Source organism: Gopherus flavomarginatus, chromosome 1, assembly GCF_025201925.1.
Source record: "Gopherus flavomarginatus isolate rGopFla2 chromosome 1, rGopFla2.mat.asm, whole genome shotgun sequence".
Lineage (NCBI taxonomy): Eukaryota > Metazoa > Chordata > Testudines > Testudinidae > Gopherus > Gopherus flavomarginatus.
This window is the reverse complement of record NC_066617.1, coordinates 20,093,663-20,116,734: the sequence shown is the minus strand read 5'-3', so window position 1 is coordinate 20,116,734 and position 23,072 is coordinate 20,093,663. Positions and strand designations below refer to the sequence as shown.

The 23,072-nt window shown below is 38.2% G+C and overlaps 1 protein-coding gene across 2 annotated transcripts in view; it reads left to right on the top strand.

The window, feature by feature from the left end:
- The window catches only part of SEMA3A (semaphorin 3A), a 217,395-nt gene that overhangs the window by 167,860 nt on the left and 26,463 nt on the right, over nucleotides 1–23,072 (top strand). For both annotated transcript variants that reach the window (XM_050936850.1, XM_050936851.1), the window contains 7 exons: nucleotides 805–947; nucleotides 2,146–2,260; nucleotides 2,366–2,435; nucleotides 3,831–3,975; nucleotides 12,244–12,463; nucleotides 18,816–18,907; nucleotides 21,782–21,823. In XM_050936850.1, coding sequence (XP_050792807.1) covers nucleotides 805–947; nucleotides 2,146–2,260; nucleotides 2,366–2,435; nucleotides 3,831–3,975; nucleotides 12,244–12,463; nucleotides 18,816–18,907; nucleotides 21,782–21,823 — 827 coding nt within the window. The remainder of the gene's footprint in view (nucleotides 1–804; nucleotides 948–2,145; nucleotides 2,261–2,365; nucleotides 2,436–3,830; nucleotides 3,976–12,243; nucleotides 12,464–18,815; nucleotides 18,908–21,781; nucleotides 21,824–23,072) is intronic.

Here is a 23,072-nt window from a genome sequence, read left to right as displayed (position 1 = left end):
AACAATGGAAAATTTCAAACAAAATGGCCATTTTTCATCCAAAAATGTTTTATAGAATGACTTTTAACCTGTTCTTGAGTGTTCTGTCTATAGTTCCTATTACTACAGAAGCTTAGGGCCTCCCAATTTTAGTGTATTTATCTTCACAGCACCCTTATATTTTATACACTGGGGACTAAGACACAGAGTGGTTAAATGACTTGATTAAGGTCACAGAGGACATATATGCAGTTCAGGGATTTGAACACATCTCTCCCAATTCTCAGCCAAACACCCTAGCTACTGAACAAACCATCTTCTTCCTCTATTTTAGATTTCCTATGCAGTTTTCATTTCTGCTGTATAGAAAGTCAAAATAAACAAGGAAATGAGAAGTGGGCAAGACTGAATGTGAAAGAAACTCTGAACAATCCATGCATGGAATTAGGAAGCTATGCTATAATGTTACACTATAGTTAAAAGAGCAATTTCATATGTATTATTTTACTTCATATGCTTTTCTGAATCACTACAGAGTATGAATAGCAAGCACTGCTATATACTAGATAAATAAACTATAGATGTGTGCTGGTGTGCAGTGTTGGGAATGTGTGTGTGTGTGTGTGTTGTCCTAGTACTAGCTTGAAAGAGCAGAAACAAGTTGTGATAGGGATTTCCTTTGGGTGGGAGCACCAGGAAGAAAAGTTGAAAATTTGCTTATTTGATGAAAGGATTAGTTCATGTGTGCGAGTCAGAATGGAAGAATCCTTTCATGTAAATTTTACTTGCTGTGTAGTAACATGTACATTGGCATTTTCTTCTCAGATCCCAGGTTTGTTAGTGCCCACCTAATACCGGAGAGTGATAACCCAGAAGATGACAAAATCTATTTCTTCTTCCGTGAAAATGCAATTGATGGAGAGCACTCTGGAAAAGCCACCCATGCCAGAATAGGGCAGATCTGTAAGGTAATATGGTGACTTAATTTTATGAGAATGAATACCCTCAGTTAAAGCTATAAAAGTGATATTAGCAACTACTCTTTCTTGGCTGTACATTAGTCTGTGGTAACACTGGCAATGTAGTGATGCCGAGGTCTTCTAGAATGACCAATAGTCAAGAGAAAACATCAAAGAGGTACAATATTCTGTTCTGTTCTGTTTGGAGTAGTACCCCAAATTTACAATGCATCATCCAAAAATGATCAGAATCTCCTGAGTTTTAAAATGCGGCTGAGAGAAAGAGTCTTGTGCAAGAAACATGGTACTTCCTGCTTCCAGGTGGACCAGATGTTCTGTAGAAATTTTCTTTCTTTGGTTATTTTTGACATCTAAGGTTCCCATTCCAGGTAAAACTTCTAAAGGCAAAGGCATATAAAAATGAAAATAATTGGTTAGGCTAAGTTTTATAAATGAACAGTGTCTAGGGTCTCAACCGGGTTCATCCATCCCAACAAATATCCAAATATTTTCCTGAGGGACCTTGAGAAAATATCTATGAATTAAGTGATCACCATGAACGTTGATAGCTTTGGTAAATATAATGTTTAGAGTAGAATTTCACATTATTCCTGTAGGCAGGACTCCAAGTCACCATCTCTGAAAAATGAGATAGCAGCTTGGAGAATTATAGCCCCACCCTTACGGAGACGTTGATCTGCCCCCACTCTCAGCCCTGCTATTAAACATCTGATTCCACCCCCCCACAACATCTTTTATACTTTGATCTTGTACAACTTGTGGGGCTACTTTGTTGATATTCAGTAAAGAATAATGAGCTGTTTAAATTTTATTGAGTCTTGGCAACATGTAAGCTTGCACAGAAGCAAAACACTGTCAATCTGCTCAATTGCTTGCATGCTTTCTTTCTTTCTTTCTTTCTTTCTTTTTCTTATTTAATCTATTTCAAGCTTTTCGAGGAATAAGTTCTTCTGAAAATGATATTAAATTCATAGTAATGACCATGACAAATTTAAATTGATTCAGTATTGGTATATTTGAAAAATGAGGTGGATTTTATAATTTCCTAAACAATAAAAAGGATAATATGTAAAACTGTGGATTATGATGTTACATTTAATACACTGTTCTGTCAGTTTTTTCATATCAATTCCCATCTCAAACAGGAATATGATCATGTACTAACATACACTATTTCTCCTATTAGAATGACTTTGGTGGACACAGAAGCCTTGTTAATAAATGGACAACTTTCCTTAAAGCACGCCTGATTTGTTCTGTGCCAGGGCCCAATGGCATTGATACTCATTTTGATGAACTACGTAAGTAGCCACAATGAATTTGAATGGAGAATCATGTTCTGGTATTTTCATTACTGAAATGACCATGTGTTTTCTTTTTTTCCTTTTTTGTTGTTTTTGTTACAGAGGATGTGTTTCTAATGAACTCAAAAGACCCTAAAAATCCAATAGTCTATGGAGTGTTTACAACTTCCAGGTACAGAATATATCATTTTACTTGTATGGAAACTTGTGTAGCTGGTTGCTTTAAAGAGTTCTCTTTGCTAAAATGTTCTTAAAAAACACTGCGTTTTCTTAACCTTTGAACTGCACGAAGGCAGTGTAAGTGAGAAGTAATGAATTAAATTTCTTTTCTTATGAGCAATGTACATCATTGCCCTGACGCAAGTTTGAAAGAATGTGTCAGTTTCTCAGCCTCTTCCTGCTGAAAAATTGGCTTTAAAGATGGTGAAATGTCAAATCTCTTGCCAGATAAAGCTGGTAAAGTAATGCAGGAAAAATTTTAAAAATAATAATAAATAAATATCAGCAAAATTTAGAATTTTGGAAAACTTCTGGACAATCAATAAGCTTTTTAAGAAAAAACAGCGAACATTTTTTCCACCGCTCCTCAACTGAGTCCAGTACATCCTTGGTGTAAATCCATTGGCTTCATAAGCTCATAGATTCTAAAGCTAGAATGGATCACTGTGGTCATCTAGTTTGATCTCATGCATAACTCAGTCCGTAGAGCTTCCCTCAAATGGGCTTACACCAAGGATGGAATTGTCTCTAGGCTTTTGTCTCATGAAGGACTGAATTTGCCTCTGAGGGAAAAGCCACCTATGACCGTGGAGGGAGGCATATGTTTTTAAATTTAAGTTTCTAGGCATCACAAGAATGAGGCTCATGTGGCATCTACTATCCTTGTAGAAACCCCAAGGAAATGCACAGCGATGCAGTTTCAGTGTGTGTTGTCAAAAGGGGGAAATGAGGGAGAGAAAGAAAGGGCAAAACTAAAACAGATATGCTGACTATTAGCAAGGGTATATTAAGTGATTAGTTAGCTACAGGATGAGTAATGGGTTACAGACCCTTTTGCATGAAGGTCACCATTATGAAAAACACGTGAGACCTCTTTATTTCATATTTATACCAATAAATTGCATTTGCCGAATGACAGCTATTACAAATAGGTTTCCACCCCTGCCTTATTTATGAAGCAGTTCAGTTTCAAAATCAGGGATGGAAAACTGAAAAACACTTATTATCTATTAAGAGCCAGATTCAACCATCCTAAGTATTACTCATATAGAGTAGTACCTACTCTAAGAAAAGTCCCACTGAAATCTGATCTGGACATATATAAACAATATGTTTTAAGTAGTAGCCAGCAGCCATTCTGTTTAGAAAAACATCTGAGAGATTTGTGTCAGTTAAACTGAACTTTCTAAGGACCGTGTTTGGGTTTGCTGAGACAGCAGTTTAGAGTTTGGAAAATCAATGCATGTAATTAATTAAAGAGCCTTTAATCCCACCAGTCTCCTGTGTTTAAACTGACAAATAATTTAAAGAAATTGACTTATTTTTCTTCCCTCTGCCTCATTTTTAGCAACATCTTCAAGGGGTCAGCAGTGTGTATGTACAGCATGACAGATGTAAGGAGGGTGTTCCTTGGTCCATATGCTCATAGAGATGGTCCCAACTATCAATGGGTGCCTTACCAAGGACGTGTACCATATCCACGGCCAGGAACTGTAAGTGCACTGGGAAATCTGATACTGATTTCACTCATTACATTGTACTTGAACTTATAACGCAAAAGAAGCTGAATGAGTGGGAAAGACAGGCTAATGTAAGAGCAAACTAGCTGTTGCTGCAAATTCAGAATTCGCTGTCTTGATTTGCAATGTGCAGCTGGCTTGTCAGTGAGCCTAATCCTGTAAATCTCAGTCAGGCAAAAAACATGTTGACTTCAGGAGAAGTTTGACTGGAGCAGGCATGCAGGATTTTGCTGAGTATTTGTAAAGTAGTTAAGGAATAATGCAGCTTTCCTTTCATAATTTGCATCGCTTTAGAGCTTTAAGGTAACAATTTCCACAATGGACGGGGAAGCCAGTGGAATAATTTCCAATTCCAAAAGGCATTTTTAAACTGTTATTCTACTTTCTTGTCTCTTTCTAATGCCTCAGTCACTGTGGTGTCTATGAAACTACTAAAAGCAGCAAAGAATCCTGTGGCACCTTATAGACTAACAGACGTTTTGGAGCATGAGCTTTCGTGGGTGAATACCCACTTCCACATCGCTTGCCTCACAACCTAAGTCGTGCAGAACGCAATGCCATCCACAGCCTCAGAAACCACCCTGACATTATCATCAAAGAGGCTGATAAAGGAGGTGCCGTTGTCATCATGAACAGGTCTGACTACCAAAAGGAGGCAGCCAGACAACTCTCCAATACCAAATTCTACAGGCCACTTCCCTCAGATCCCATTGAGGAGTACACTAAGAAACTACAGCATCTGCTCAGGACACTCCCTACACTAACACCAGAAGAAATCAACATACCCCTAGAGCCCCGACCAGGGTTATTCTATCTACTACCCAAGATCCACAAACCCGGAAATCCCGGACGCCCCATCATCTCGGGCATTGGCACTCTCACTGAAGGACGGTCTGGATATATGGACTCTCTACTCAGACCCTATGCCACCAGCATTCCCAGCTATCTCCGTGACACCACTGATTTCCTGAGGAAACTACAATGCATTGGTGACCTTCCAGAAAACACCATCCTAGCCACCATGGATGTAGAGGCTCTCTACACAAACATCCCACACACAGATGGAATACAAGCTGTCAGAAACACTATCCCTGATGATGCCACAGCACAACTGGCTGCTGAGCTCTGTGCCTTTATACTTACACACAACTATTTCAAATTTGATGACAATATATATCTCCAGATCAGTGGCACTGCTATGGGCACCCGCATGGCCCCACAATATGCCAATATCTTTATGGCCGACCTGGAACAACGCTTCCTCAGCTCTCGTCCACTCACGCCCCTTCTCTACCTACGCTACATTGATGACATCATCATCATCTGGACCCATGGGAAGGAGACTCTGGAAAAATTCCACCACGATTTCAACAGCTTCCACCCCACCATCAACCTCAGCCTGGACCAATCTACACGGGAGGTCCACTTTCTTGACACCACGGTGCAAATAAGTGATGGTCACATTAACACCACCCTATATCGAAAACCTACCGACCGCTATGCCTACCTTCATGCCTCCAGCTTCCATCCCGGGCACATCACACGATCCATTGTCTACAGCCAAGCACTGAGGTACAACCGCATCTGCTCTAACCCCTCAGACAGAGACCAACACCTACAAAATCTCCACCAAGCATTCTCAAAACTACAATACCCGCACGAGGAAATAAGGAAACAGATCAACACAGCCAGACGTGTACCCAGAAGCCTCCTACTGCAAGACAAACCCAAGAAAGAAACCAACAGGACTCCACTGGCCATCACATACAGCCCCCAGCTGAAACCCCTCCAACGCATCATCAAGGATCTACAACCCATCCTGGACAATGATCCCACACTTTCACAGGCCTTGGGTGGCAGGCCAGTCCTTGCCCACAGACAACCTGCCAACTTGAAACATATTCTCACCAGTAACTGCACACCGCACCATAATAACTCTAGCTCAGGAACCAATCCATGCAACAAACCTCGATGCCAACTCTGCCCACATATCTACACCAGCGACACCATCACAGGACCTAACCAGATCAGCCACACCATCACTGGTTCATTCACTTGCACATCCACCAATGTAATATATGCCATCATATGCCAGCAATGCCCCTCTGCTATGTACATCGGCCAAACTGGACAGTCTCTACGGAAAAGGATAAATGGACACAAATCAGACATTAGGAATGGCAATATACAAAAACCTGTAGGACAGCACTTCAACCTCCCTGGCCACACTATAGCAGACCTTAAGGTGGCCATCCTGCAGCAAAAAAAATTCAGGACCAGACTTCAAAGAGAAACTGCTGAGCTTCAGTTCATCTGCAAATTTGACACCATCAGCTCAGGATTGAACAAAGACTGTGAATGGCTTGCCAATTACAGAACCAGTTTCTCCTCTCTTGGTTTTCACACCTCAACTGCTAGAACAGGGCCTCATCCTCCCTGATTGAACTGACCTCGTTATCTCTAGCTTGCTTGCTAGCATATATATACCTGCCCCTGGAAATTTCCATTACATGCATCTGAGGAAGTGGGTATTCACCCACGAAAGCTCATGCTCCAAAACGTCTGTTAGTCTATAAGGTGCCACAGGATTCTTTGCTGCTTTTACAGATCCAGACTAACACGGCTACCCCTCTGATACCTGATATGAAACTACTATTTATGACTTCCCATCCACCTCAGTTATTGTCAGAGCCCAGAAATGATGCTGAGTTTTGTCTATACATCTGCCTTTTCTCCAGTAGAATGTGTTAGAGGAAAAGGTTTGGGTTGTACCTATCAGGATAGATCTTCAGATAGTATAAATCGGGTTAGTTCCATTGAGACTCCTGTGTACACTAGGCTGAGGATTTAGCCTATTCAGATATATCTATGCCTCAAATAAACTATAAAGATCCAAGCAAATGCGCAGTAAAAAAACAAGACTAGCACATGAGCATTATTCATATGTGAGCATTTCTATGATTCTATTATCATATAAATTGTTCTTTAATTGTTAGTAACCTTTAAACTACCTTTTCTATCTTGTTCTCAAAACTGGCTTCCATGATAAATGTGTGAAACAATGGTTAAATGATATAAATGTCTGGCCTAACAAAAACTGCTTCCTATGTTAAAGAAAAGAATGATTTCTCAGCAAAGGGATTGTATAATTCTCCTCATTCAGTGGATGTGATTGCTAAGGAATAACCAGATTTCTTCACAGAAAAGTCTCAAGCGCTGCAGTGTTTAGGGGAATATTGTTCCTGAGATGGTGATGAAAGCAATTAAAAAAATCCCAGGATGGAATCATAGATTATTTTAACAGAATGCATAGTTTTACTCTAGAGTTGGATGGAAAACAGTTTTCACATGTTATGAAATTTTTCAAGATTTTGAAAATTTTTCCTATTATGAATTGAGATGAAAAGTCAAAAGATCAAAAAAAATCATAAACCAAAAGTCCAGAAGAAAGAATTGTTCTATTCTAATCCGTTTTGGGAAGATAGAATCAACAGATATACCCAGCTGTATCAGTATGAGATAGGTTGCAAAATGTCATTTTCCCTATATGCCTGCTTGATAAATTGGGAGAGAAAAGGGTTAGTCTTGTATTTCACCGAGTAACCCTGGTAGTTCCTAGGTGAAAATCCTCATCCTCATATAGAATCAAATGAATTTGTTGTCTAACTCCACTCATGACAACTCCATCCCAGCCCTGTAGGCTTTTTAATATGTTATTCTGAATTTAATACATTTCTTTTGAACTCCTATTTGGTCTTAGGATTGATTAGCTTCTTTTTGACAGGAATGAATATAGCAATATTAAAAATCAGAAACCATTGGATGTTTTCACGATGAAAATAAATTATACTGAACAATGACACTTTTTCATAATAGTCCTGTTGTAATAGTGGTGAGTAGGGGACCTGCACAACAGCCCTGCAATCCTAGTGAAGCTGTCAAAATCTTTCTCTGTTTTAGGTACTTATGTGGCCCCAAATACATTGTGTCTGAGTGCCTTGCAATCTTTAATGTATCAATCTTCACAACACTCTGTGAGACAGAAAAGTGCTATTATCCCTGTTTTACAGATGGGGAACTAAAGTAAAGAGAAGCTAAGCGGCTTGCCAAAGGTTACAAAGGAAGTCTTTAGTAAAGCAGTGACTTGAACTAAGATCTCCCAGTGCCTAGGCCAGTGCTCTAACCACAGGTACACCCCACAGGAAGATGGAGCTTAAATGTTACATAGGTCTTGTGCTGTCCTTCCGCTCAGGGGTGAATTTCAACCTTTGAGCTAGAGTTTCACTAAAGCATGACTAAATACAGATTCCCCAACAAAATCAAAGATTTTGTTCTCATATTTTCCATATCCACAGTTTTGAAATTTACCTATATGAAAACATTACAGAGCATACCTTTAGTTCTTTACACTGAAAAGTAAAGGTTCCTTCTAATTGATTCATATCTTACCCTTAAATATTCGAACTACAAAATCCCAGTTTTATTGCTGTCTTTGGCTTGCATTCAGCAAGACTCTGAACATTTTCAACTCCTAGTGAAGTCAAAGGGAATTGAGATGTTCAGTACATCTAGACTGGGCTCTCTAGATAGATAGCTCCAGGATGAGACCTAGAATTTTTCTTCACTGATGAAGAATCTCTTGACTAGGTGTAGTTCTGAAGTATGGCTCCCCCCAACCGGCAAATCACAAAGACATGCACTAGGGTGACCAGACAACAAGTGTGAAAAATTGAGATAGGAGGTGGGGTGTAATATATGCCTATATAAGACAAAGCACTGAATATCTGGACTGTCCCTATAAAATCTGGACATCTAGTCACTCTAACATGCACTTAACTTTAAGCATCCGAGTAGTCCCATTGTGGACTACTCAGGTGCTTGCTTAAATGTTTTGTTGGGCTGCATTGTTGGATCAGGGCCTCCCAAGTCAGAAAGATTCTTGCCATTAACTTCTAAGGAGTATTGGGCCCTGTCTTTGTTTTGTGTACTGCCATTATGAAGTTGGAAGTCTCTGCAAAAAAATCCAACATAAATACATGTGTAAAAGTGACAACTTTTCCACTAAGGAAGCAGTTGCTTGGGGCGGCCCATACAAAGGGGCGGTATTCTGTTCACTATTGATTGAGCTGCCGCGAAGCGCCGCCGATCGCCGTTTTTTCTTTTCCCCCGCTGCTTGGGGTGGCAGAAAACCTGGAACTGACCCTGCCACTGGCTGCAATATTTTTGAGTAATTTCAAATCAGAATGTATTTCTCTAAATCCACACTCTTGAAAAAACTATTTAAAAAAATATCAGTAGGCCTGGGCCAATAATAAATTCAACAAGTTTCACTTCCTTTTCTGAATGTGAATTATTTGCATTTTTTGTGACTCAGATTTATTCACTCAGTAATTTCTGTAAATAATTGCTTGTCTGTAATCAATTAGGGGAGACTTCATTGTAAGAATTCAGTATTTGAAATTCAGGCTGCACTGAGTGTACACAGAGGTTGCATGATATCCAGTGTTCTCTATCCTGTATTGTAACTCTTAGGGCTAGGTTTTGATTTTAGACAGAGCTCTGAACATGAGGTGGGGCAGAAGCAGCCCCACGTCAGGAGTAGCTTGGGGGATGCAGGATAAAGCAGACATATCTCTGGAAAGCATAATTCCACCATCTCTTCCCCCTTGCTCATGAGGGTTAGAGATTTACTGAGGGTATAGAGCAGCAACAAATTGGTATACTTTTATGCTGTGCTGGCTCAGCTGCACTGGCCAGCGAGCAGGGAATATGGATTCATGGCTCCATCCATTTCCTACCCACTTACACTGGGGAAGGAATGAGAAGGAATGTATCTCCATGTATTCTTGCATGCCCAAGCACTAGGTCCAGGTAACCCACATAGAGGTGTAAAGGGGAGATTCTTACTTTCTTTTACTGCTCTGTGCAAGTATGGAGTACAAGTCATAACCTAACCCTTGGAATTAGGTTTCTCTAACAAATGCTCATGATTACAAATCTAAAATTGGCTTTCTGTAAATATTATGCCTAACATGTGTTGTCTTGATGAACATTGCTACCAGTAAACTCCTTTGCTAAAATATTGGTAGAAAATAAATAAAAACAGGATTGAAGGACAGCTGAAATATAAAAATTGAAATGAATATACATGGATCTTATTTTATTTTTGCAGTATTTGCCCAGCTGCAATTAACAATACTTAGTACTTATATAATGATTTTCCTGTTCAAAGCACTTTACATACATTATCTAATTAAGCGTTGATTAATGTAAGTAATCAGTATCGCACTCTAGTTGGAATATTAATCCAAGCATAAAGAAAACTTTGGAACTGCACTGCAGAAACTCAAAATTTCAGATTAACTCCAGCAACACTAAAGATCATAAAAGGGTTAGTATTAGTTGTATATTGTATTTTTCTAATTGCAAGTAAAAGAACATATGGATATGAAATAATAATTAAGGCTAGACTGTAGAGATGATAAGAATAGGTGACTAACTTGCTATATTTACAATTATTGTTTATTTGGCTAATTGGGCTTTAATCAGTAATTATTTCTTTCTCTAATATATAATGAAAGAGAATACTGGAATTTGCTTCCTTGAAAACATGCAAAAAAGTGAAAACCTATCTCTCACACCCCCCCATGTTCCCACTGCATTGAAGTGTCCCTCCGCTGCAAATAACAACTGCTCTTTTTGGCCAGATTGATTTCTTTATGTCATTTCTGATGAATTATTAATAATCTGGATCAAGGTGATGTCAAAGACAATTGATTTCTTCTACTGAGAATCCAGCAAGATCCAGATTTCTGTTTAATTACTTTTTGGTTTCAAAGTTTTTACTCTAAGTGGTGGATATTCTATCAATGTGAATAAAAGATGCATTACCTCTGGCTTTATATCACGGGAGTGTTTATATTTCAAGATCAAATGCAGTGAACATAATCATAAGCATAGTGAAATCTGCCTCATAGCTTTGTATGTCTGAGATGGATGTCTTGTGTTTAAGGGGTTAGGGTCAGGCACCTGAAATTGGCTTCTCAAAATTCCTGTGAAACCTAGGACAAGTCATTTAAGTTCCTTATGCCTCAGTCTCCTCATCCGTAAAATGGGGCTAATAATAATTCCCCAGTTTACAGAGAGATGTTGTTAGGTCAAAATCTCTGATGTTCATAAAGTATTTTGAGTTTTTGAGAGAGAATTCATTAGGTAAGGGCTAGTCTTTAGCATGTCCTGATGCATAAGTGCACTTCCCTCAGGAGGTATTGTGGGTGGGGAAAGCAGAGGGGAATGCTTGTGGGGGGGAATGAGTCATGGCTTTGCCTGCTGTCCTCCCCACTCTTTCCCTCATCCTCACCCACTTACTCATGGGTAGAGGGAGCAGTGTCTGTGTAGCCCCTGTTCATTGCATGGGACCCAGAACCAAGACTAATTAGTCCTAACATGACCACATGAGATGGAACATGGAATCTTTACTCCCCTGTGCTGCTGTGTGAGGCCTAGCGACAGCCTAGTTCTATATGGAAAGTATTGTTCCCCTCTGCTCACTGCAAGTGGATATTGAGGCAACTAACCTGAACTCACTACAAGCACTTTATTCACCACCCGCACTACGAATAATTCAACACAACAGGAGTCCCATCATCAGAACCATTTGGATGACGCCAGATATGTCCAGATAATCAGCAGTTTAGATAATCAGGGGTAAACAGAACAGGGAGTCACACTGGCAGCTCATTAGGAGCCTAATCCAAGGTCCTTTGAAGTGAATGAGTTTTGACTTGAGTCCCAGAAGAAGATGCTTAGATAGTGGGGTGATTGTTACAGATAATTAGTTTTCTACTGTATAGATAACTGAATGCTTTAATCTGGGTCTTTTGTACGGTAATTTTTAGCATATTCAGCATCTCTATGGTCTTGTACTGCCAATTAAAAAGATAATAGTAGTCAGTAAATTACTGACAATCAATTATTTGCACAGCACAGTGATAAGAAAGATAATGTATACAAACGGTAATATTCTATAGTATGAGCTATATTGATTTCAATGAGGAAAAATATTTCTCCAAAGACTTTTGGTGCCAGTATTAACTCTCTGTACAGTTATTGTCCATCATGGAGCAATTATATCCTGGGTTGTGCTTTATTATGGATTGAAGACTCACACGGAGTTCAAAGAAACTAATATATCTAATTGCTCAGTTATAAGGTGCAAAATATTCTCTTTCTTGTTCTCAGTGTCCCAGTAAAACATTTGGAGGCTTTGACTCTACCAAGGACCTTCCTGATGAAGTCATCACATTTGCAAGAAGTCATCCAGCAATGTACAACCCTGTATTTCCTATCAATAATCGTCCAATCACGATCAAAACAGATGTGGATTATCAGTTCACACAGATAGTAGTAGACCGGGTCGATGCAGAAGATGGCCAGTATGATGTCATGTTCATTGGAACAGGTAAGAATCTTTCACGCTACATCTGATGTTCTCACAAGGAGTATGGAGAAGTAGAGTAGATTAGTGGTTTTCGTTATTGGTAGAAAGCAAGCTTATTTTTGTGTACTATGGAGTATATCCGTGCAATTCTTTAGGGCAAGGGTCAACACAACACAAGGCTCTTTTCTTTGTTGTTACTTAAGGGTTACATGTTGTTTGAGTAGGACTTGACATCAGTGGGTGCTTTGCCTTTGACTTCAGTTGGAGTAGGAACAGACCTTGATTATTGAGGGGGTTTTTTTAATTAGAAGCATCTTCCCACTTGTAATTATAATTTTGTTTTTAGTTCACTCCATAGGAACTAGTCACATGAGTAAAACGAGCAGTATTTGTCTGAGTTGTGGGATATTTCTTGTGTCCTCTTACAACATATTTTGCTAATCTAAACTGGCCACCAGCCACAAGAATGCTTCATTACCTCCACACACCCAGTTTTCTGATATCTATAAGAGGTCCTAGGAAGGACAAAAAGTTATGCTAAAGCACAATGCTGCTGGTAATGTGTTTGTACTATCTTATGGCTTGGGCTTTATATCTTTCTTCCAGCAGGCAAAAGGGGGGATTTTCTTGTAAATAAAGCAATTTTTACTACTGCTAAAAGTTTTACATGAAAGCACCAGGGGCCAGACACTCAGCCCTGTTTCTCCATTGACATCATGGAACTACATTGATTAGCACCATCTGAAGAGCTGGCCTTTCATCTTTGATGATTTTCCACTAGATTGACTAATGTTTCAATCTTGTATTGAATATAGTGATTTTATTACTAGCCTTAGGAAGTTAAATCAAAGAAACCAAAGAACTTTCCCACTGCATCACTGCAGTGCTCTAAAAAATGAACAGGTTCTCTGTCTGTCTGTTTCTCTTTCTTTCTCATAAGAATACTGTTTCTGAATGGCACCAGTTACAAATCTACAGCTCCATAGCTGGGAGTCAGATTCCAAAGCAATAAATCTCAAGGCTCTCTTCATGTTGATGCCTAACATAAATCATGAGTAAACTGAGACCTGTGCTGAAGCTTTGTATACTAAACGCATTGCATGTGTACCAAACATTTACTGCAGAAAATGCAGCCATAAAGAAAGTGCTCCAGCTCTTTGAAATTGTGACCAGAATTATGACATGCTTGTGCTATAACGGGTTATTGTTTAAAACTCGGAGCAATATTTAAATCTGCTTTTATGTGCCACAAATATTTTACATCACATAAGGAAAATTGGATAATGTATGCCTATCTTGCAATGACAGATGCAATAAAAAGATGGCTCTTATACAGCACTTTTCATCTGTAGACCTCAAAGGGCTTTACAAAGGCAGGAAACATCATTATGCCCATTTTACTGATGGGGAAACTGAGGCACAGAGAAATTAAATAACTTGCCTACAGTCACTCAGCAACTTAGAGACTAAACCAGGAATATAACCCAAATCATCTGAGTTTCCAGTTACTGCTCTGCCTATTAGGCCACACTAGTATATGACTGTCTGCAAGTCATTTATGATTTGATCCTGATCTTGCTGGTATGGATGTAAAACTCATTGAATTTAGTGGTACATGAACAAGACTTTAATTTCTCAGTGCTTCAGTTTACCTCTTTGTGAAGTGGATATATAACTGCCAATCAGAGAGGGATATTGCGAGACTTGCTGAATTAACTTTTGAAAAACCCTTAGAGGTCCTCAGGAGAGGTCTTGTATACTGAGGGTCTGGTTTTAAACCTGACCTCACCTTGACCTCCATTTTGGGGGGAGCAATTTCCTCCCTGCTGTTCACTACAGATGCAAATTTCAGATTTCTAGGTGAAAACAGGTGCAGTGGTTAGACAGGCAATGCAGATATTTGTGTCCACAAATTGTGAGCAAAAATATGCACCTGCCAAACAGAACTCAGCACTGAAAATGCAGCCCTGTAACTGTAAAGTATTGCTATTATTTTCTGCAATATTATGTTTGTCAGACTAAGATAACTGCTGCTCAACAAGGACAGTAAATGAGGGACGCGCAGGAGAGTAAGGGGATGTAAGGTGCCCACTTGCTCATCTGCACTCGCTAGAATGTGGTTAGTAATATGGGGGAAGAAAATCTTCTGTGGAGCTGCTAATCTCATTTCCACACAGATAGGGAATAGATGGGCAACCAAGGCTCTCCCTCATCATACCTGCAAGCACAGCTAAACCAGCATACTGGGATTAAGAATCAGCACCATGGATGGGACTGGTACAGGGCATGACACCTCTGTCTCCATCCCCAGAGCAAAGAAGGAACCAGGAATCAGATTGAAAGAAGCAAAGAATCCTGTGGCACCTTATAGACTAACAGAAGTTTTGGAGCATGAGCTTTCGTGGGTGAATACCCACTTCGTCAGATGCATATAGTGGAAATTTCCAGGGGCAGGTATATATATGCAGGCAAGCTAGAGATAATGAGGTAGTTCAATCAGGGAGGATGAGGCCCTTTCTAGCAGTTGAGGTGTGAAAACCAAGGGAGGAGAAACTGGTTTTGTAATTGGCAAGCCATTCACAGTCTTTGTTTAATCCTGAGCTGATGGTGTCAAATTTGCAGATGAACTGAAGCTCAGCAGTTTCTCTTTGAAGTCTGGTCCTGAAGCTTTTTGCTGCAGGATGGCCACCTTAAGGTCTGCTATAGTGTGGCCAGGGAGGTTGAAGTGTTCTCCTACAGTTTTTTGTATATTGCCATTTCTGTAGGAGAACACTTCAGCCTCCCTGGCCACACTATAGCAGACCTTAAGGTGGCCATCCTGCAGCAAAAAAACTTCAGGACCAGACTTCAAAGAGAAACTGCTGAGCTTCAGTTCATCTGCAAATTTGACACCATCAGCTCAGGATTAAACAAAGACTGTGAATGGCTTGCCAATTACAAAACCAGTTTCTCCTCCCTTGGTTTTCACACCTCAACTGCTAGAACAGGGCCTCATCCTCCCTGATTGAACTACCTCATTATCTCTAGCTTGCCTGCATATATATACCTGCCCCTGGAAATTTCCACTACATGCATCTGACGAAGTGGGTATTCAACCACGAAAACTCATGCTCCAAAACTTCTGTTAGTCTATAAGGTGCCACAGGATTCTTTGCTGCTTTTACAGATCCAGACTAACACAGCTACCCCTCTGATACTAGGAATCAGATTGTGGACTCACATCACAATCTAATTTATGGCTTGTTGAGCAGGACTTGAGACAATGCCATGATTTAGCCCTGTATGGTGTGACTGGATTTCTCTGCAGTTCTGTGCCATCGGATTATATATAGCCGTTAGCATTGTAGCAATCAGGCTGCAGAACTTCAGTAAAATAGGACATTTTTTGGTATTGACATAACTGGTGCTAGTTAACCCCAGGATAATTAGCAGGCCATCCAGCATGGTCATATTTTCCTTTCCTGTTGGTGAAATCTTCTTCCAAGCAGTTTCTTTCTCATTGTCACTGTAACAATAACTATCCCCTAGCTACTCAACAGTGGAAACAAAATTATATTGGAATGCCCGAAAATATGTCTGTGAAAAAACAGATCCCAATGTATCCATTTAAAGTGTATCCCGAATATCTGATGTGGGGGATTATTTGGCACAGTCTAGGTACATCTGTCAGTAAAGTGAATTAATAACAGTAATCTTATCTTCTAAACTGAGTTACTCACCAAAGCCCATTGATCCAAAAAGAGAAGCCCAATTCAATTTGTGTGAAATTGTTTGAAATACTACTCTGTAAAGCTTGATCTAGAAATCAGATAAAACACCACTTTGGTACCTGAGGCCTGATCAGAGTCGCCATAGTGATTAACATATTATACCTTTGACCTCAAGGGCTTTCTGCAGTACCAAGCTACCATAATCATTGCAGGGTCTTCTTAAAAGAAACGCATTTATTTAAAAAAATGTGATGCTTAGAGCTACAGTGTCTATCTGCCCTGCTCAGATTCTACAACTCCACTTGCTTCTCTTTATCAAAACTCCATTTATGCCGTTCCAAAATGTAGCATTCAATAGACTATAAATGTGGTACTGATGACAGTCCTGTACTAATACCGTATAAAGCCCTACAAACCATGACACCCTGTTATGTTCATTAGCTTGAATAAGAGAGAGCTTGAAGTCCTCTCTCTGATGTTTGCAGGTTTTTCTCCAAACCACAATTACCAAATTGGAGCCAGGTTAACTAGGGCAGTTTCCAATTCTCATATTGCTAATAACCTTAATAATGAATTATTAGTTTTTCTGGAAAGCTCAGGAGTTTTTGTTTTAAGTTTATGTTCTGTTCTTTCTATGATGTTCTGTAAAGCGACTTCTAAGTATATTGCTCAAAGTAAATATTTATAAATAATAGTAATAATAATAGTGACTAACCAAAGATTTCATAACTGTCCATCTAGTATTTTTCATGAGACAAAATCATACGTGCAGTATTGTAAATAAAAGGCAAAACTTCCTTTTAAGAGGTTTATTTTATTTTCATTTTCCTTTAAAAATTGCATCTCTAAATTTGGAGTTCATGAAAGAGATTAGATTGCAATTGACATTTTGTGGAAAAATTAAACAAAGATGTTCTGTTTAAAAAAAAAAGAAAAAACCTCCTCGCCATAGATATTTAGATTTCAGCCTTTTCATACGACAATTATTAGAGTTGGTTAAGAAAGAGCACTTCTGTCTCATGGGAATTTATGAGAATTTGAAATTTTGTTTTGTCTCAATTCAAGATACAAACTTGATAACTATAATATTTTTACAGAATGTAATATTGCAAAAAAATAGTTTTTACTTTATCAAAACATTTCATTTCTATAGAAATCAAAATATTTTGTTTCAGTAGGATCCAAATGTTTTATTTTGACTTTTATTGTTTCTACTTTTATATGATATGGTAAAGTAACATGTAATATAACATTCAGAATGATAATGTCAAAATGATAAAGTAGAAATGAAACATTCCAACCTTATCAAAACAAACTATTTCAATATTTTTCTGTGGAAATTTTTTGGTCAAAATAGATACTTGCCTGCTAAACATTTTGATTTAGTTGAATCAGCATTTTCTGATGGAAAAATGGAGAATTTTCCAACAGAGCATTTTTTACCATATCTGCTAGTTATTCTTGGGAAATCCTTGTGTTAGGAAGAATGTTGACTCTCTTTATTTTTATTATGCTTAATGCCTTTACTGCATGGCTTTAAAAATAGCCTAAATTTTCCGAAGTGACTAGTGATTGTGGGTGCTGATCTTGAGACACCCTAAAGGGGCTTGATTTTCAGAGGGTGCAGCTTTCTACAATGTGATTGTATTGCATCATGCTCAGCAGACCTCAAACATTAAATTATAATGCACATTTCTTGTTACTGCTAAAAGTCTTTGGTAATCTTTGACAAACCAGAAATGCTAGGTTTTGGATTAAGCTGGCAAAATCGCAACTGTTTCAGAAACGCTGGTTTATGCAAAATGAAGCACAGATATATGCTTCAAAATTTAAATAGAGAGATGGTCATAAGTTAGAAAGTTCAGTTCCAAAGCCAGACTTCCACACATCTTTGAGGGGGTGTTTAGTGCTGGGGTTTTGAAACCTGGACCTGCTCACATTAACGACAGTGGAAAAACTCTCAGTAACCTAAATGGGTGTAGAATCGAGCCCTTGTGCAAACTTATCTCTAATTAAAAGATACAAGTTGTACTGGGCCATTGTTGTTTTATCCTGAAACAAGGCTAATGCTATTCATCACATAATAGAAATACAGATGTCTTTAGGGACATATAAGTCTTAGAACTTTTGCTTGACACCAAGACAGCATGTACTTAAAAGAACTGACAACTTCATCAGTTTGACAACATTCTTCCAGCTGTCCCTGTGTCCACAATGAGCCTTCTAATAACATCTGCACGTGTATTTTAAAACAAGTATGAAAAACTTCCTACTTCAGAATGGCTAATAAAATGTGGCTGAGTAAATTTAGCACATTCCCATCTATAATAATACCTCTGAGGCAGCTGACATTTCATGACACCAATCTAATAATATTGTGCTGTCCTGTTCATTCTTTAACAGCTGAAGCAGAGTAATGAATCATTTTTCTGTTGAACTTCCACAATTAAGAAATTTCAGAACAATGCCTTATAGAAATTCAAAACCCTGCTAGTTCATTTCAAATGTCAGTGGGTATTGTGTGGACTCAGTTCTCAGCAATATGTAGTGTCAGGACCCTTGTATGGAAATAATTGCATATTGCAAGAGATCAAGAAATTCTGGTTGCCCTTAAATTGAGTCTACTTATTAAGCACCTGAAAACATTTTTTTTTCTTTTAAAGATATTGGGACAGTTCTTAAAGTGGTTTCAATTCCTAAGGAGACTTGGCATGATTTAGAAGAAGTCCTGCTGGAAGAAATGGCAGTCTTTCGGGTAAGTGCTGCTGAATTTCAAGTGTCAGGTTGTAGATTTTTCTGAGGACAGCTGCAAGCCTAACTTGTTGCAGGATAGCCAAGGAGTAGCCTGGCATACTCTTCTAATTAGCTTGTCCATTATACACCCAGACACTAGTCAAAATAAACCTTGAAGCTTCCAATGCTAGTTGGAGGTTAATGATAAAAGAAATAACATTCCTGATTTTTGTTGTGCTGTTTCAATGGTAAATTAGAATCACTAAATCTTTAAGTGCTTGTCAGTTACAGTTAAACAATGTGTATTTTCTGGAATCTCCCCACCCATCCTCTCCCAGAAGGTTATACAAAATAATAACTACATATGTGGCTGTTAGAAACAATTCAGATTATCAGGGTAGGAGGAGATTCTTCAGTCTTATTCCCTGAGCTTCCGTGACACCTCAGTGAAAACATAACAAATACACATGAAATATACATTTTACCTCTCTTAGGCAAAATGTTAGCTTCCAGAGTTGTTTTTTGTTTTTGTTTTTGTTTTTTTTAAAGTCTGGTACCATTTACGGTTGCCTTTAAAACCAAAAGGAACAGAGGGCCTAAATTTTCAGAAGTAACTTTGGGTGTCTCCATTGTTAGATGCTTGATGTAAGATCACTTAAAAAGGCCTGATTTTAAGAGTATGGGAGCTCAGCATTTTATGAAAATCTAGCTCAAATAAATCAAACTTTTTTCTGAATCATGTCAGATAGATCCCCGGGGATGTTCCATGTTTTCTGTGCTGCAATAAAACATTTGAGTTTCCTGAATTATTCTTCTCTTCATCCTATGTTACCATCTCTATATCTTTGGTTTGACAGAAGACACAACATATTTGGGCAGGTCTTATAGAAATGTTTACTTTCAGCATTCTATGCTTCACAGGCAAAGTTTGCCCAAGAATCACCGCCCAGATATTGGTCATTGTCAGGCTGTGTTTTATTTTTTGTGGGTTTGGGTTTTTTGTTGTTTTGGGGTTTTTTAACACAAATGTAAATTAGACGCTATGAAGGGAAAATAAGAAGTGTAATTTGTGGCTTCTGGCTTTTCTCTCTTTAACATGTAGCAAGATTATTATGTACTGTACTCCGCAGGGTAATCTGGCAACTTTGATAGCATAGGAGTTTCTTCCTTAAATAAAGCAGAACTGCCAAGAGATCAAAGAAATAGGACAGTAAATTAGGAAAAACTGAATCAATGTTATTTTTCACACTGGATTTGCAGCACCACTACACTAAATGGCAGATTAGGATTTGGGTTTTAAATTTCCTGGTGCATCTTTTGTATTATATAAAAATAGTTTAGGCCTGATTCTCATTTACATTAAAGCCTCCTTAGTTTAATATTTAGGGAGGCCTTGAAGTAAACAAGAATTAGATCTTTGAATAGAAATTTTGCAATAAATTTTAAACAGAACCTACTATATCTGAGTTTTTACTGGCTACAGAAGAGGCTACCTCTGTGTCATGAAGAATGTATTTCCCTGTTTGAGTCACAGTATGATGAATACAATGGTTTTCATTTATAAATCCACCAAACCGAAAACCTTCCAGATCTGTTACCTTGATAACAAATGCCTTTTTTAACCCGAATTGTGAAATATTCCCCAGAACAGCTGAGCAAACAAGCAAATGAGTTCAATTTTCATTCAAATGTAACTCGTAATTGATGCTTTCTAATACTAGGTCTATTAACCCATTTGTAAAGGAGTCCACATGCTTAGCATCCACTCAGCCATATCAAATTCTCCCAGGATCAGCAGGTTGAAAGCTTAATGTGAACTATATTAATATACCTTGCTAAAAACATGATGCAGAGGGTCAGTTAGTAGTACTCTTTCGCATGACATGTAATAAGGTTTTACACTGCACTGAAACTTAAACTTTGTTAGAATTACTCATTAAAGGCTCAGTCCTGTAGCTTTTACTTACATAACTAATCCCACTGAAGTTACTGGGACTACCCCACCAATGTAAAATAAAACAAAAAACGCTTTAGGTTCAAGACTAAATCCATTATTTTATTAATGTGATTATAAAGCTACAATAATTTATATAAACAGCTATGTATTGGTCCAAAATCTGCTAACTTTACTCAGGCATAATGTTCCATAGAAGTCAGTGCCTGAGTAAGGTGAGCAGAATTTGCCCATTATATTGATTAAATACTTCAGCATATAAAAACGTACTACCAGTATGAGCTCCACATTCCATAAACATAAGCATGAGAAATCCCAATACACTCAAGAGGACTACTTAGGTGAGGAGAGCTAGTCACATGAATAAGTGTTTACAGGACTGGGGTCTTCATCTAGGTATTATAAAAGTAATTGGTTTATTTACATAAGAACAGCCATACTGGGTCAGACCAAAGGTCCATCCAGCCCAGTATCCTATCTGCCTACAGTGGCCACTGCCAGGTGTCCCAGAGGGAGTGAACCTAACAGGTAATGATCAAGTGATCATTTGGGTTCCATCACTTGTACCTTATCATATTAATATTTATTCTTAGGCTTTTCTCTATGCGTGCTAGGTGGATACATTCCTGTAAATTTAAATTAACAGTATGAGCAGAAATAAATTTCAAAAAGTGAAACAAACAACAAAACCAATAACTCTGGAATAATGAAGTATGAGAAATGATTGATACATTGTGATGTTGAATTTAGACATGCACAGGCACAAATGCATATGCATTCTAATTCACCTATAACAATAAAAACATTTCATTTTAATAGTCAGCAAGAAATGCCATCAAAGGATCCAAAGAGTTTCTTAGCTGGTAGATGACCCTCTAGTACTAGTTTCATGTTTATAAAAAACATGTTTTATGCTTTAACCCATTTTAATGTTTTTTCTAGGAACCTACTGTTATTTCGGCCATGAAGATTTCCACAAAGCAGGTACTGTATGCACAAGCTTTAAATCACTTTTTAAAATATTTATTGGCCTGTATATTTCAGAGACAGTAACTTGGCACTTAGGAGAGGCATATTAATTATACCAGCAACATCCCATCCCTTTACATAAACATCAGCAGTTTCTCAAGGAAAATGTGTCAGGCAGTGGAGAAAGGAAAAAGTTAGTTTTGTGCTTTACTGGCAAGGTGTAAACTAAACACAAACTAACCAGCTGCTTGTAGAAAAATTCCACATTACTAAATGCTCCAGTGACTGAGAAGCTATTGAGTTTAGAGACATTGCACTGACTTACAACATGTCTGAATTTGGCCCTAAACACATATGGACTCAGTGCTGTTTCCTGTGAAGTTAGTGACAAAACCCTTCATTGATTTAAGTGGAAGCACAGTCACCCCTGGTATTCTTTATAATACCTTATATTATAGATATATAAAAATAGAGAGTGATTTTTGAGCCTGATTCTGAAAATACAAACAAGTATCTTGCTTACTAACATGAGTATTCCCATTGAAGTTCTGGTAGTAATAGCTGATAGTAAGTTGTTGCAGGATTGGGTTCGTTAATAATGGTGTACAACACCTCTCAGGGAAGAGTCACAATGAGGCCTATGCCCTGTTGAAATAGGTCTTAAGTGGTGCATTGGTTTTGTGAGGGCATCCTTCAAAGGGCTAAATTGTATTTTCTAATGAACAAAGCTCAACTCTCCATTTCAAATGGTGAAAATGCAACTAGGAATCCATTGTATATTGGAAACCTGCCTGAAAAAGTGCAGTATTTGACACAAAGCATTTTGTTTGGGGCCACTTCCCTGACATATCTCCCAAATCAACAAAAACGGTGGCTTAAAAGAATGTACCATTTACAAACAAACCTGTCAAGTGGTGTATATGTTCACATCATACCAAAATGCTCTGCTTTAGATTATTTTTACAAGAACATTCTTTTAAGACAGCTGATTGTACTGTGCATTTTAGTATAACTTCTTCTTCAAAGCATCTTTATTTACTTAGAAGGGATTACAATTTCCCCCAAGTCATTAGAAAACAAATTACAATATTAATGTTGTCTAAAACTGGAAAGAGCACCGTATGAGTTATTCAGGCAAAATTAAGCTTTTGAAATATCAGCCAGCCTTGGATTAAAAATGACAGACTCATGATTCAGCATGACAAGCTTTTGGCACAGAGACTTTGTACCAAAGAAGTATTTGGCAGCATACTTCAACACTATA